Genomic DNA, 16,212 nt, shown 5'->3' with positions numbered 1-16,212 from the left:
CGACTACAAGTCCCAATATAGCGGTTCAAATTTAAACCCAATTCCGAGTGAAATTCTCCCCCCTCGACAGCAGAGCCGCTACCAGGTCCCACATCTAGGTCATCATCACAGAGATGACTTTCTCGGCGAAGGACGCTCCCCGTCACCACATTAGTCCTCACTCAAAAGACCCGCCCTGCCATCTTTAAAGTAGAGACACTACATACTGATATACACCTGAACATCAGCAGGAGAGGACTCTTAAAAGTAGAGACACTACATACTGATATACACCTGAACATCAGCAGGAGAGGACTCTTTAAAGTAGAGACACTACATACTGATATATACCTGAACATCAGCAGGAGAGGACTCTTTAAAGTAGAGACACTACATACTGATATACACCTGAACATCAGCAGGAGAGGACTCTTTAAAGTAGAGACACTACATACTGATATACACCTGAACATCAGCAGGAGAGGACTCTTTAAAGTAGAGACACTACATACACCTGAACATCAGCAGGAGAGGACTCTTTAAAGAAATATCAGAAGGAATATGTTTCAGTCATGTTGTTTCAATGGTTTATTTATTAGTTTGAGGGACTGTCATGAAAAACAAACTGATAAATCCACTCCTTCATGTTGAAATGTCCAGCGTCCTCGTCTTCATCGTTCTGCAGAATCAGCAGATCGACACCGCCGGCAACACACATGCAGAACCAGAATACAAAGTGCAAAGTCAACAGTATTTTGACAGTAAGCAGTTTCAAATGCTACCCAGGATCCATGGAAAGTACATTCGATATTTAGTTTTACAATTGCACAGAACCTCAGAAAAATAAAATAAAATCCACACTGTATATATTGTTTTGTACTTTAAATGAAAATATTTGAGTTTATTCTGCCAGTCAGAGAGCATGCAGGTTATGAGTCGCTGCAATAAGCTGCCTGGTACATCAAACCCTACTAAAACATCAACGGATAGACGGAACAAACCGGAAACCAAGATGCAAATATTTCCGTGTCAGCCATTTGTAAATGCAGATACTGAACAACGGTTCAAAAAGAAACTTGAGTTTAAGAGCTGAACGGACGGCAGGAATCTGTACAAAGTGAAAATAAGGCTGTAAAGTAGAAAACCAACGCTTTTCCCCCAAGAACATTTCTCAGCTGCATTGTTTCGTTCCCCATAAATAGCTAACGGATGCTAAAGACCTCCTACGACATTTCATCAATAAGTCAACCTCCCAAAATGGTGATTATTGTGGAAAAAAGACTGGTTTCTAAGAGCCTATAAATGATCCAGATGAACGGACAGAAAGGGTTCATCAAAATTATTAAAAGTGAATAAAGTGCAAAAGAATAAATGAAATTAGCTAGTAGGGTCTCTTTTAGATTGCAGTATAAAATCCTGTCGAATCTCATCAGTCTAAACTCTTCTGGTTTGTTCGGAGCACTGCAGGTGTCAGGAGTCATTTTGATTCAAATGTCCCATGTCATGGCCATTTCTACTGATCATAATTCCATTGTTGAGGTCTACTAAAATAGATTTATACTGTGCAATTTTCCAAACTCACATTGGTTTCTCATACTCTCTGTATAGTATGTGTATTCACTCTCTGTCCTAAACGGCTTGTTGGAGCTCCTTCTCCCCCTCCCTGTGAGCCCAGTGTGCTCTGATTGGTCGGGACTTTGCGAGGCTCGCTGCTCAGTGAGCTGGGTTACTGGTGTAGTTTCCGGGTCGGCGATACAGCGGGACAGCGCGAAAACTCACCCTGAGCACACACAAACACTCACAGCTGAAGTAAAAACAATAAGTGTGGCTTGATATTGAGTAAGAAAAAGGTTTATAAACGCTGTGAGAATGGGTCTACGGAGAGCATTTCTCCGCGATCCTAACTAGTCTACTACCAACCAGGGAGCTCTATGCAAGTCAATGGGACTTAGTTGAAAATGTACGCTCACGGTCCCCCCACTGCGTTTGGTAGTGACGCCAAGGGATCCTGATGTGTGAGGAGCTCCACGGATTGGTCCGTTTACGTGCATAAAACCCTTCATAACACACAAGGGGACGGGGTAATAACCAGAAAAGCATGACATGGGACCTTTAATTTGTGCACACAAAATAGTCTTTTATGCTCTCAAATTAAAAATGTTCGCTGAAAGTGCCATAATGTAGCATAGCAGAATTCAAGTGTCATCATGAAATGCAGAGAGGTGAAGAGCTATAGCTAAAAGTCAACTGCTTACTTAAGAGATGTATTTGTCGGCATTGTGTTATCTTTTGCAGCAGCTTGTACTTGTGCAGAGCAGTTCATTAAATGAAAATAAAATCGGAAGTGTACCTACTTGTCTCTCTGCAAAATCAAAGCAAAACTCAAGTCCTGAGACAATTAGTTGAATAATAATCGACAAAGAACTTGATGATCTAACCGTAGATCAGTCTCTGGTTTAAGATGTGCTGCTTTTCTCCATTTTAGATCATTTTAAACTGAATATTTGGGCGTTTAATTTTTTTTAAAACAAGATTTTTCTTTACTATTTCTGAAGTTCTTTGGCCCAATGAATGTATTGATGACATTAGAAAGTATTTAGCAGATTAATGAAACTAAAAGGTAAAGTAAGTAACAGTAGCTTCAAACACCTCAGTATTAAAATCCACCTTTAAGTGCATTTCAAATTCCTACATTTACTTGGTGCTGGTCATAATATATAATATCCACACAAACTGTCAGAAAATGACCCCTGACCCCACCTCGCTCTGCGGATTACGTTGTTTTGTAGTTTATGGGCTGTAACATGCAAAGCCATCATTATGATCCTAAAGGTTTGATGGGACGACACCTCAGAAAAAAGAATCCAACTCCGAATGGAAATAATCCCCCTCTTCAGATTTCAAATAAAGTCTTAGGGTACATTTCTGAGTTCAGCACAGATCCAGAGTCACATCTTCTTCTTCATCCCTCCTCAAACACCCCCTCCCAAAATAAATAATCCTTCAGTCTTCTCATGACAGCCGCACGAGAAAAAGAGCGTCCTAAATCAAAACCGTGGCACAACATCAGATTAAGCGTCCGGGTTTAAACCCACTGAGGTCAGGCAGCTTTAACTCAAGACACGAGCGCCTGCTGTGAAGAAGAAGGAGATGATGATGATGAAGATGATGATGATGATGATGATGATGGCTGACTCTTTGACAGAAGTGTAGATCCAGGAGGGGGGGATTAATACATGTGGCGGGGGGAGTGAAGCCGCTCAGCTTCAATGACGTCTGAGCGGTCAGAGTTCTCACGTAGCTCAACATCTGTCAGATCGGGGGTTTAATGCTCCTGCTGGTTCTGGTCGTGGTTCTGGTTCTGGTCGTGGTTCTGGGAAGGGGGCAGCAGGCGGGTCACGTGACCAATGCCCTTGGTGACCCCCTCCCTGAAGAGGAGTTTAGCGCCCAGTCGCAGGTACTCGGGATGTTTGATGAAGCAGAAACGAACCACGGCTCTCTCTCCGGTGCGCAGCTCGTCCTGCAGAGAGAGAGAGAGAGAGAGAGAGAGAGAGAGAAGGAGAGAGAGAGAGAGACACGAAGTTACATAAAACAGCAGAGATGGCAAAAGTACACACATCCTTTACTAAAAATACTCTGGTGAAAGTAGACGTACTGACTAAACTTCTTTACTCAAGAAAAGTAAAGAAGTATGGGCTTTGAAATGTACTTAAAGGTCCCATGTCCATGGCCATTTCTACTGATCATAATTTCATTGTTGANTGAGTCCACCACCGTTACAGCGGAACATCAGTGATTATGTGTTACAATGGCGTTTGTTAGCAACCAGAAAATGACACCAGTAATGACAAACAGATGAGAATGCTGCGTGGGGTCTAGGTGCCGTGTTGGCGGGACGTTGTGGGGCTCGCTGCTGCTCCGCCCTTTGAGGCTCGCGGAGCGGACAGTGTGAGGTGGATTACTGGTGTCGTTTCCTGGTTGCTGCTTGGAGACAGCGAGACACCGCGGAACTCAGCTTGAGCACATACACACACTCACAGCCTGAGCTTCGAGTGTGTGTGTGTGTGTGTGTGTGTGTGTGTGCGTGCGTGCGTGCGTGCGTGCGTGTGTATACGGAGCTCCGCGCAGCACCGCGGCTGAGAAAAGATAAGGCTGAGCGAGCGTGTGTGTCTGTGTATGAGGAGCTCCGCAGATTGGTTAATTTGGACCAATTGGTCCATTTGGACTTCGTTACGTCAGTAGGCCCCGGAAGGAAAAAATGGGAAAAGAGAAATCCCCAACGAGGCGTTCTGGGGCAGCATAGACAGGTCTTTTCTGTGTTTCTGTGCTACAGGGTGTATTTTGAGGGTTTTTGACTCTGCAGACCGTCGTCGAAAAAAGTGGTCAGAAAAACAAGTAGTGGAGTAAAGTACTGATACCAGAAAAATGTACTTAAGTACATTAACTAAGTATTTATACTCCACTACTTTCCACCTCTGTAAAGCAGACCTAGTGGGAGAGACTATACAACCAGCACAGCCCCTAGGCCTAGTAGACCCCCCCTCCCCTACACACACCACAACACAGACTATATCACCCCTTGCTGCTAAATACCAATCAACTATGTGCAACATGTGCAATATATATATATATGCCGTTAATAACTGTGTAATTTATAACTGGCTGCTAATCCTTAGAACCGTTACAAGGTGTGTTTTTTTGTTGCATTTTGTATCTTGTAAATTGTGTAACTTGCTGCAGTTAAATACCATCATACTATGTGCTATATGTGCAATATATACATATGCCATTAATAACTGTGTAATATATACCTGGCTGCTAAATCCTAAGAACTGTTACAGGATTTGTATTTTGTAAAGTATTTTTCTTTTACTTTTCTTTTTTATATTTTTTATTATATCATAACTTAGTACTTTTTTCTTAACATAGGTAGCATTAAGCTGTCTGTGGCTCTTTCCTGCTGTAACGATGCAAATTTCCCCTGTGGGACTAATAAAGGTATTCTGATTCTGATTCTGAGATCACATGGTCTGTGTCGGGTCGGTAAAACTCAATTTCACTAAGGGCCTCACAAGGAGATTGTAATCACATTAAGAGCTGGTGATATAGTATATAAATAGGCTTTTATTGAATTGAAAAACAAAAATAAATGATCTCTGATTATATTGATGCTTATCCAATAAAGAGTGACGCAAGAATGAGTCCTAAATCACGGATAATGAGTTTGTTGACAGTTAAATGCTAAATTGGCCTAGAATAATACGGCATCACTGCACCACGCTATATATCACATACATTTTGGTCCAAAAAATGCCCATAAAAAAGTTCCTTAACCATAGTAGCCTTATAATTACATTTGAACAATTAGGCTAACATAAAGTCAATAGTTGTGGGTATTGACTTTTTTTTTTAAGTCAAAGATCTTTGAGGCCGGGCTCCTGACATGCAGTCGTCTGCATCTACACAATTCCCAATATGGGATCTATAAAGTACCTCTTATGTTATCTTACCTATTTCAGCCACAAATGTAGACTGGCCTATTTCCTGACATCTCTTTTGTGATGAAACATTAACAAAATTGTCTTTCAGGCCAAAATGTATTGATCCAAAATGTAATATTCTGGATCAATATTTGCTTGGATGCCGCATTTGTCCCCTGGGCCCTTTACTTTGACACATGGTCTCTATATATGACCTCCAGACCGACCTTCCCATGAAGGCACTCCACTGTGGCCGTTTGCCGGACGTTGCCCACGTGCACGGTGACCTGCGACCCCCGGCGAAACGTCTTAGCGTGGAAGAGCAGGACGATGGCGGCTTCAAACTGACAGCAGATGGTCGGGTTCATCTTGGGACTGACCATCACCATGCCCTGCAACAGCCAATCACACGTCAGTGTCAAAACACACTGTCAGGGCTGCACCCAATACTGAGAGAGCTCCATTCATAACCAAGACATTTGAATATAAATCAACATATTTATGCAGCGCAGATTCTTTTATTTGTACATGTCTATTCATTATGTTTAAATTCAGATAAAGATACGTTTCCACTAGTACTGTTAGATTTGTACATTGATGTTTCTGGGTGATAACAAAGTGACACGTTTAAATTAAAGGTTTTATTTCTTTAATATATTTATATTTTGCGGCAAGAACAAAACTGAAGGTCTTAGATCAGTCAGTAGCAGAGCTGTGAAGTCATTACACACACAAATAACCCCAGAAAGCTGAAATAAATACACAAGTGATGTTACTCAGCTGTGCTCTGAGCTTAAGATGTGCAATATTTGTCAAAGAGCTTATAGTATGTGAGATGGAAACGCTACCATGTAAACATTGTAATGCTAATTTTAGCAGACTAAGCTAACGTAATCACAGTTCATATTTACTTTCAAAACCTTTTTAGTTAAGGCAACACAGAGCCCAGACAATTCTTTACACAACGGAGTAGAGAGAAAAGCTTTGAAGACAAGTCATTCATTCTTTAAAACAACAAGTTTAGAGTGAACAATTTTTTCAGACTCAAACGTTTCTTGGACTTCTTTTAAACTGATGAAACTGGGCTCTTACGTCCTAAAGTGTCATCTGGCTAAAAGACATAGATCCGGACAAAAACAACACAATCTGTGGTCTCTATTTTAAGATAAAATCATACTTCGATCACGTGACCTCTGACATTGCTTTGAAGACAAGCCATTCATTATTTAAAACCAATTAATTCAATGAGATAAATGTTTGTAGGATTTAAAGTTTCTTGGACTTTGATTGGTGGTGGTCAGGAAGAAGGAACTCAATCTGTGCTCTCATGCACTGTAAAGTCTTACGGTCCCGTGACCTCTGACCTTGCGCAGCAGCGAGCGGTCGAAGCTCCCCAGAGCCAGCGTGGCGGCCTGCCCGGCCCTCAGCACCCTGCAGGCGGAGCGGTTCCTCTGGATGCTGCCCACCTTCAGGCGCAGGAAGCGGCCCTCGTCTGTCGGACCGACCACCAGCCGCTCGCCCTCCCTGCACACACCGCTGAACACACACATCAGGGTTATTACTGAAACACACACACATCAGGGTTACTACTGAAACACACACACATCAGGGTTATTACTGAAACACACACATCAGGGTTATTACTGAAACACACACATCAGGGTTATTACTGAAACACACACATCAGGGTTATTACTGAAACACACACATCAGGGTTACTACTGAAACACACACATCAGGGTTATTACTGAAACACACACATCACGGTTATTACTGTTTATCTGCAAAGTCCGCACACACAGCGTAACTTTACGGAGAAATGTTTAAACCTCATATGATCTGTGTTTTGTTCTTACCTGTACAGAGTTCCTCCCANTCGCCCTCCCTGCACACACCGCTGAACACACACACATCAGGGTTATTACTGAAACACACACATCAGGGTTATTACTGAAACACACACATCAGGGTTATTACTGAAACACACACATCAGGGTTATTACTGAAACACACACATCAGGGTTATTACTGAAACACACACACATCAGGGTTATTACTGAAACACACACACATCAGGGTTATTAATGAAACACACACACATCAGGGTTATTACTGAAACACACACATCAGGGTTATTACTGAAACACACACATCAGGGCTATTACTGAAACACACACACATCAGGGTTATTACTGAAACACACACATCAGGGTTATTACTGAAACACACACACATCAGGGTTACTACTGAAACACACACATCAGGGTTATTACTGAAACACACACATCAGGGTTATTACTGAAACACACACACATCAGGGTTATTACTGAAACACACACATATCAGGGTTACTACTGAAACACACACACATCATGGTTATTACTGAAACACACACAATCAGGGTTACTACTGAAACACACACACATCATGGTTATTACTGAAACACACACATCAGGGTTATTACTGAAACACACACATCATGGTTATTACTGTTTATCTGCACAGTCCGCACACACAGCGTAACTTTACGGAGAAATGTTTAAACCTCATATGATCTGTGTTTTGTTCTTACCTGTACAGAGTTCCTCCCACTACTGTCCCAACATCAGGAACTGAGTAGATCTCATCCACCTGCAAACATACACACACACAAACGGTCACACACTCACGTTTTATATTCAAGGACTTTTCCAAAGAACCACGGATTCAGTAGGGTAGCCTCAAAAGGCTGTTTATGGGGTAAAATGCGGTTGCCACACAGTGAGTTACAGTGTGTGTGTGTGTGTGTGTGTGTGTGTGTGTGTGTGTGTGTGTGTGTGTGTGTGTGTGTGTGTGTGTGCACCTGGAACTCAGTGAGCTGCTGCATCAGCTCCTCCTGCTCCTTGCTGTTGCTCAGTGGAGGGAGGATGTTCAGGAAAACCTTCAGCAGCTCCAGACTCTCTCCAGACACACTGGACAGGGTGAAGATTGGCGTGATGCTGCACACACACACACACACACACACACACACACACACACACACACACACACACACACACACACACACACACACACACACACACACACACACACACCTACTGTCACTACATCACCAGGTGACGTTGGTGCTCTGGCTCTGCTGGACCCTATATACACTTGTTTTTAAACCTAGGTGACTAATACCGACAGACAGCGACTGCATTTGTATTTATGTGAACAAAATAGAAGCTGTTGTATTTGGAGTCTTAGAAGTGCTTGTACCCACTATGCCAATTTAGTGAATTATGCAGTACTAACTGCAGTATTTGCAATACATGTACCCACCATTCAGACTGCAGTATTTGAAGTATTAATAGCAGTTTCAACAGTCTTTGTACCCACCTTGCAATGTAAGTGAACGGCTGAGGTAATAATGTTAGTAGTGTTGTAACTTGCATGCAGATTGAGTGACTTAAGCAGTATTAGTAGCAGTAATAGTAGCAGTATTAGCAGTACTTCTACTCACCACTCAGACTGGGTGAACTGCTGCAGTAGTAGTAGTATTAGTAGTATTAGTAGTATTTGTACTCACCACTCAGACTGGGTGAACTGCTGCGCGGCGGTCACAGCATCATCAGCCCCAGACACCATCAGAGGGATCTTGTTGCAGCCCGGCTGCTTCAGGAGTCGCTCCAGCTGTCGGACCGTTCTCTCCACGGTGCCGCGGGAGCATAGGTCCACTTTACTGACCACGATGAAGATGGGAACTTTCAGCGCCATGGCGAGGCCCAGATGCTCCCGGGTGGTGCCGGCTGGACGGAGGAGAGCGGGAACACTGTGAGCATGCTGGCATCAGAATAAAGGACTTCATTACCCAGAAACCAGCTGGCAGCTACCAGGAGAGAATCTCACGCAAACAGCGGTTTTATGGGTCTAGTTATTTTATTTTTTTGTATTACTTATTGTTTATTTGTATGCTTGTATTCTATTTGAAATCAGCAACTCATAGTTTGGGAAAGTCTTAATGCATCTAAAAAGGCATTTAGGTTCTTCTCAATTATACACTATTAAGACACAAGGGTTACAGGGTTTCTGCACGGTTCAGTTTTGTTCATTTAAATGTAAGACTTTTAAGGTCTTTTTAATTCCTGTTTCAAGAACATATTGGCAAAGTGCAAAGTATGTTTGAAAACCACTAGGAATTATATGAATTATTTAACATTATAACCCATTTCATCAGTACTTTCCAGCAGGAGTTTCATCATATATCTAATGAATTGAATGCAGCCTGGAACACGTGGCATGAAATGGTTTGTTTAACTAATTTAAAAATATTTCCTGATTCCTCCTAAAATCTTAATTTATCTATTAAAACTTTTATGATCTTTCTTTCCTTTCTTTCCCATATTTAATAATTAACTGAGTTCTAATAATAAACCCGCTCTCGCTCAGAATAATCTCATTTAAACACAGACCACTTCTGACCTCTAGTGGTGACTTTACTGTGTTTTTAATTTCTCCTCCAGCATGATGGATATATGGTATTGAATGTTTAGGGACAATTTGGGATAAAAGCTAAAGGCACTTCTTACATATTGATAGTGAATATATTGAAAGTAATCACCAGTTTACCTTTGTGAGGTGTGTATGGAAGACAGGGGGAGATGTTTCTGTGCACATTGTATTAAATTGATCATTTCATTTGTCATTACATTAAGATTTTTAATGCATTTTTGTTCTCAGCAACTTATTTTTGGACAGCGCGTCAGACAAAGGAAACCAGGCCCGCCCTCGGCCTCTTAGCAACATTTGTTTGTTTTCCTGAAGTCGCTGCAAAAATGTAAACTTTCGTATTAAAGTGCAATACTAGTGTGCATGTAAACATAGTCAATGTCTACTCTATACTAACACACCATGGCAGAAGATGCCATATCTCCGACCCCGAGAGGTACCCAGGACGTCTTTAAAATCACACAGGTATGAATGTTGTGATTTCAAGTTTCAAGTTTAAAGGCTTTTATTGTCATGTGTACATAGCTACAGTGTAGTTATGTCGATGAAAATCTTAGGTCACTTATGTATATATAATACCTTGCTTTATATCTTGTTATTGTTAATTTCTAAATTCAACATGTATATTTTCTACTTTCTTGTTTATTTCTAGTCTTTCAATTTGTATTGTACAGCGCCATGTCTTTTATGCTGCTGCAACTCAAACATTTCCCAAATTGGGATCAATAAAGTACTTTCTTATCTCATCTTATCCTCCAACAGTGCAACACAATAAAAGGGTGTAAATAATTCAAATAAAAAAAAAATTGAAGAAAATATAAATTAATAAATAAATAAAATAAAATTGAAAAAAATTGAAGAAAATTGAAAAAAATAGAATAGAGTTTCTCTGCTTCCTGTGTGTAATGTCTGTGTGTGCAGCTCACTGTTGTGATTTTGTTTCTTCCTGTGTGTAAAGTGTGTGTGTGTGCGGCTCACCGATGCCGGTGTTGGCGCTCACCACCAGCATGGCGAAGTCGGGGCAGTAGCTGGTGAGGCCGAAGATGGTCGTCTTCAGATACTTGTGGTGCCCGGCCAGGTCGATGAAGGTGATCATCTTAGAGGAGCTCTCACAGATCTGCTCCGCTGTCCGAGACTCGCTGTAGTTCACAACCTGCAACACAACACAGGTCATCAGACTCTTTCAAATAACTCTCAAACATTAGAACAGCTTCCAGTGTCATAATCATATATTTATCAGATTGGAGATCCCCAGGTTTAATATTTAAAAAGTATGTATTAAACCTGGGGGCAATCCATGTGTAGCTTGACAAAGGAAGCATTCAGTGTATACAATTATGTTTCATATTGATATTTTGTATTTGTTAAAGTTTGAACACTAAACACTTAACAATCTGTGTAAATTAAATGTATTTTACTTGATTTCATACAAATTGAACTAGGTTACTGTTTGAATCTTATGAAGAAAAAAACATGTTAGAAATGAAATCATTAATTTAAACAAACTGCATCTTGATTTTGGTTTTTAACGTTTCCTGTTTGTAAACTTCCTTTTTGTCTAGTCTTGTTTCACTTCCTGTCGTTCTCCCGCCCTTAATGATTGTCTGATTCTTTCCACCTGTGTGTGTCTTGTAGATGTGATTGGTCTGTGTGTATATAACTGTCTTTCCCAGCGATCTCCTTTAGATTGTCGTCACCTTGGTGTGTTTCTGCTCGTCAGTTTCTTCACGGTTTATGTTTTGCCACTTTGCCTTTGTATTACCTTAGCTTAGCCTGTTACCTTAGCTTAGCCTGTGTTACCTTAGCTTAGCCTGTTACCTTAGCTTCTGTGTTACCTTAGCTTAGCCTGTGTTACCTTAGCTTAGCCTGTTACCTTAGCTTAGCCTGTGTTACCTTAGCTTAGCCTGTTACCTTAGCTTAGCCTGTTACCTTAGCTTAGCCTGTTACCTTAGTTGTGGGTTGACCCGTTTTTTGTACCAGCTTTTTTATGTTAATAAAGCTATTAAGAACTGCCTCCATTTTGCTCTGCGTGTGGGTCTACAGAACATATAGCTATAGATAGATATGTATATTCAAATTACAATGCAACAATAGTAAACTTGATTGATCCCATGTTGAAATGTCACAATCTACCTGGCAGTGTGTAAAAAAAGCATCTCCTTTACCAGCATCATCAATAAGTGGATTCACTTTAGCTATTTAAGTAACTTTGATGATCATGCTTTGGACATTTTACTTAAGTGAAAACACAAAGTGTGGATTTTATTGAAATGTATTGTGTCTGGTGTTTTTAGATATTCTGTACTTCGATATTAACCCTTAAACTGTCTCTGCCCGTGGTGTAAAGGAACCTGATTGTCCTTAAAAGTATAAGACCTTAGTTTTAGTCATTTTCTGGGGGCGAAACTCCCCCAGGTGGCGTTGCACACAACCTCTTACACATAGCCACACCCCCCCCCTCTCTCCATCAGTGTCTCTCTCACCTCTCCTTTGCTGTTGAAGCCGAGGATCTCGAAGCTGATGCTGGAGGTGCGTCCGGTCTGGATCTCGTGCAGATGTCTGAAGAGGTTGAGCCGCGCTCGTCCTCGCCCGTTGTCCAGCTCGCCCTGCGTCAGGACGCCCAGCAGCGTCGACTTCCCCGAGTCCACGTTCCCCAGAACCGCCACCCGCAGGTCCAGGAACTGCCCCAGTCCAAAACAACATGACGCAGGAGAGGGGTCACAGTCTACTCTCTACTACAAGCCTGTTTAAAAAGAAGGCCTGCTGCTGCCTGCAGGTGAGGTACATTTCAGGGGAGGTTAGGGATGAGTGACATGGAAAGAATCAAATATCACACTGACACTAATCTATACACACAACATCTACTGCAAGTCTGTCCGTCCTGGGAGAGGGAGCCTCCTCTGTTGCCTCTCCAAGTTTTATACCATTTCCCCATTAAGTGTGGGGATTCTTGGTGAGTTTTTCCTCGTTTGCTGCAGGTCTAAGTACACACTGTAAAGTACTCTATATATAAAAATCTAATTTGATAGATGTATTGGTCATTAATATCAATATTGCAACAATCATAGGTTTGACTGGTGCTTTCCAAAAATAATTACTCAATGAAATGTTGATTGAAAAATCATTAGTTATGTGGACATAATGACTAAGCGGTAAAAAGGCTAATATAGAAGCGCTAAAACTTTCTGTATTAATACAGCATTTAAAACCAGGTAAATAAAACGCTTATGCTATATTTACGATATTAGAAATCTGAGATTATATCTAGTCTCATATCACAGTATTGACATGATATTGCTCCGCCCTAGGTGAGGTTTTTTCATGTTGTCGTCCTTTTGAATGTTTTAGGGCCTTTTGAAAACAGTGTTTAGACTAAGTAAGACTCAGTGTGGACAATACAGCCGCATCATCACACTTTTGAGGAGGTGGTACGGTTACAAAAGTAATCTAGAGCAGGTTGTTAGTGGCATAAACGTCATCCAACCTTGACCTGACAAAATGATAAGCAGAATTTAGGCTAAACAGCTCCGGTTACCAGGTTTACTTGCATGAAGTAGGGGATTGCAATAATTATTTGCGAGGTGATCGCAAATAATTTGAGGTCTGACCTGAAATGGCTTCTTGATAATTGAGCAGATAGGAGCTTCTTCTGGCGTTTTTATTTTGTATACGTTCTTGCTTTGACCCATACACATCCAACCAATGAGAGGAGAGAACGTTCTCACCTGGCTTTCAGTTCAACTCATCCCAATTTAGACCGGAGTAAACGCACTAAAGGTTTAAAAGCCTTTTTAAGCTCATACAAAACCCGGAGGACGGACTCACCTGCTGATCATCGGGAACTTTTCGGACCAGGACTTCTGCGATTTTACGAATATTTCTGTCCAAGTCGTAGTCCACCTCTCTCTCTCGGAGGAGAGTAATGTCCGCACCGACTCTGATGAGACCCAGAAAGAAAACCAGATCAGACCTCTTACAAAAACACTTGACACCATCGTCCACCATTTTCCAAAGTAGATAATCAGTTTTGAGAATATTTTATTACTTAGCCGTTTGAATTTATTTTAGTGCACAAATGAAAATCTGACCTGAAAACTGCATGAAGTAAATCACGGTAAATATATCAGTGGCTCCTTTTATTGAACTGATAGGAAGGAAATAAATCCCGCCTAAGAAATTCAAAGCTATCTGTATCAATACAACAAAAATGAAATGCACAAAAAAGAGTTTGATAGAAAAGGGATATTCTATTTTCCACATTACCAAATGACTCCATCTTACCAAATAAGATTTGTTAATCGTCTGATTATTTTCTTACAAACCAGCCAAAAGTGCATTTTTTTTAACACACACTTCGCAAAAACTGGCACTCTCAGGGGCGTAGATTAAGCTAAGGATCACATCTCAAGAAATCTTCGAGAGCAGGTGCTGTTCGTCAGACTGAAATGAGAAATTAACGACAATTGTGTCTATTGTACTACTGAGTGAAACACTAACAGACCGCACAAGAAAAAAAGTAAGAAAAACTTGAGGATAAAAACCGCAAATGTTCTTTGATATGAGACTTTCGTCTTTTCTTATTTTTAGAGTTCACAAAAATCTTTTAAACTTGTACATTTTAGAGATACCTTTCCACCCAGAGGCGCTGATACAGACTCTGAAATCATGTGACCTACTTCTCTGCCAATCCTCTTGAGGGAGAAATCAACGATACTTTTGTCTACTAATAGGAGAGTTTGGTGAATTTAACTGGACACACTAACTAACAGACTCTGAAATCACGTGACCTACTTCTCTGCCATCCTCTTGAGGGTCTTCAGCGAGGCCCTCATGTCGGACTCGCTCAGGCCCACCAGCAGCCCGTTGTCCTCCACTCCGATCTGATACACCGCCTCGCCGCGGCCCTCCTGCAGACGCCACTTCAGCTGCGTGGCCAGGTGCTCGAACCGGTACTGGGTGGGGTTCACCAGCTTCAACTACACAGAGATGGCAAAAGTACACACATCCTTTACTAAAGCAGAAGTACAGATACTCGTGTTTAAAAATACTCTGGTAAAAGCAGAAGTACTGACTTAACTCCTTTACTCAAGTGAAAGTAAAGAAGTATGGGCTTTGAAGTGTACTTAAGTAAAAAGTACCCATAACTAGCAGCTGTTTTAAAGAGTACCTGACCTCCCTTTATATTAATAGAACAATAATGTCATTGTTAGCTAATGAATGTTTCCATGCTGAACAACGGCAACATGACAACGTTTTCATTGGTCCCTCTTCTTTAGAGAAGACCAGGAAATGATGGATACACGGATCGTGTTCAAATCAATAGGCACGCAATGACTCTAAATAATAATGATCACGCCACCAAACACACATTCAAACTAAAGGAAATATCCACAGAGCACGAACCAACTTAAATTCTAACCACTTTATATTTTAATGTAAGATAACAGTACCTTTAGGAGCTTCCCTGTAAGTAAGAGCCTGACTGATAAAACATGTGGGGCTGCAACAGAAATGTATTAATAGATTTGTCTATAAAACATCAGAAATATTTTTGTATTACTGAGAGGGACATCTACACATTTCTTGTGAGTTTGACCACCTCATTTATTTTTACCCTGTAAAATCAAAAAATGTATGACCAAATTAAGACCCTTTTTTTATTCTGTGTTTAACCTAAAAGACAAAAAGAAATAAGTAGCAGATTTAATCCCTGAAATATTGATGTGGGCCTCAAATATCCAGTTTAACACTCTAAAATACAAATATTACAAATCTATCAAGCATGAAATATGTTGTTTAAAAAAGGCATATACTGTATATTTTGTTTGTGTGTATATATAAATGCAACTGCAATAAATAGTATAATAACTATTATTATTATTTCATATGATTATTATCATAAAATATCAAGTACTTTAGTGTTTAATGGAACCAATATCATAGTGAGATTTGCTGGTTTTAAGATTGAAGGTAATGTGAAGTCTGTCCTGAGGGTGACAATATATTGAGATCTTGGTCCAGACAAACGTGTGCAGCAGACAGACTGTCATACAGCTGTAGCAGAATAAAACTGTTAAGGCTCTGTAACAGCGTCATGTTGATCATGTTAAGATAAGAGAGACCGTAACTACAAATAAACCTGGCCCAAAATGGGGTTGGAAAAATTAAAAACCCCAAATTCCCGAGCAATTCGATACTTGAGAACAAATAGACCGGTAACTTTTTTACAAGGTATTTTGTGGGTTGTTGTCTTTGAAACATGGAGCCAAAGGAAGAGACAAAT

At 40.7% G+C, this 16,212-nt stretch overlaps 1 protein-coding gene across 1 annotated transcript in view; it reads right to left on the bottom strand.

Moving 5' to 3' along the window:
* Positions 1–2,023: 2,023 nt before the first annotated feature.
* gtpbp2b (GTP binding protein 2b) overlaps positions 2,024–16,212 on the bottom strand; it is an 18,519-nt gene continuing 4,330 nt past the window's right edge. The window contains exons 3-12 of the mRNA XM_010770409.1: positions 14,721–14,905; positions 13,755–13,866; positions 12,413–12,610; positions 10,908–11,082; positions 9,010–9,229; positions 8,302–8,437; positions 8,032–8,090; positions 6,824–6,995; positions 5,687–5,851; positions 2,024–3,499 (exon numbers count right to left, since the gene is read on the bottom strand). Coding sequence (XP_010768711.1) covers positions 3,305–3,499; positions 5,687–5,851; positions 6,824–6,995; positions 8,032–8,090; positions 8,302–8,437; positions 9,010–9,229; positions 10,908–11,082; positions 12,413–12,610; positions 13,755–13,866; positions 14,721–14,905 — 1,617 coding nt within the window. The 3' untranslated portion in view covers positions 2,024–3,304. The remainder of the gene's footprint in view (positions 3,500–5,686; positions 5,852–6,823; positions 6,996–8,031; positions 8,091–8,301; positions 8,438–9,009; positions 9,230–10,907; positions 11,083–12,412; positions 12,611–13,754; positions 13,867–14,720; positions 14,906–16,212) is intronic.

Source organism: Notothenia coriiceps, unplaced genomic scaffold (assembly GCF_000735185.1).
Source record: "Notothenia coriiceps isolate Sejong01 unplaced genomic scaffold, NC01 NC01_scaffold00008957, whole genome shotgun sequence".
In the NCBI taxonomy this organism is placed as follows: Eukaryota; Metazoa; Chordata; class Actinopteri; order Perciformes; family Nototheniidae; genus Notothenia; species Notothenia coriiceps.
The sequence above is the reverse complement of the archived record's forward strand: the minus strand, read 5'-3'. Positions and strand labels throughout refer to the sequence as shown.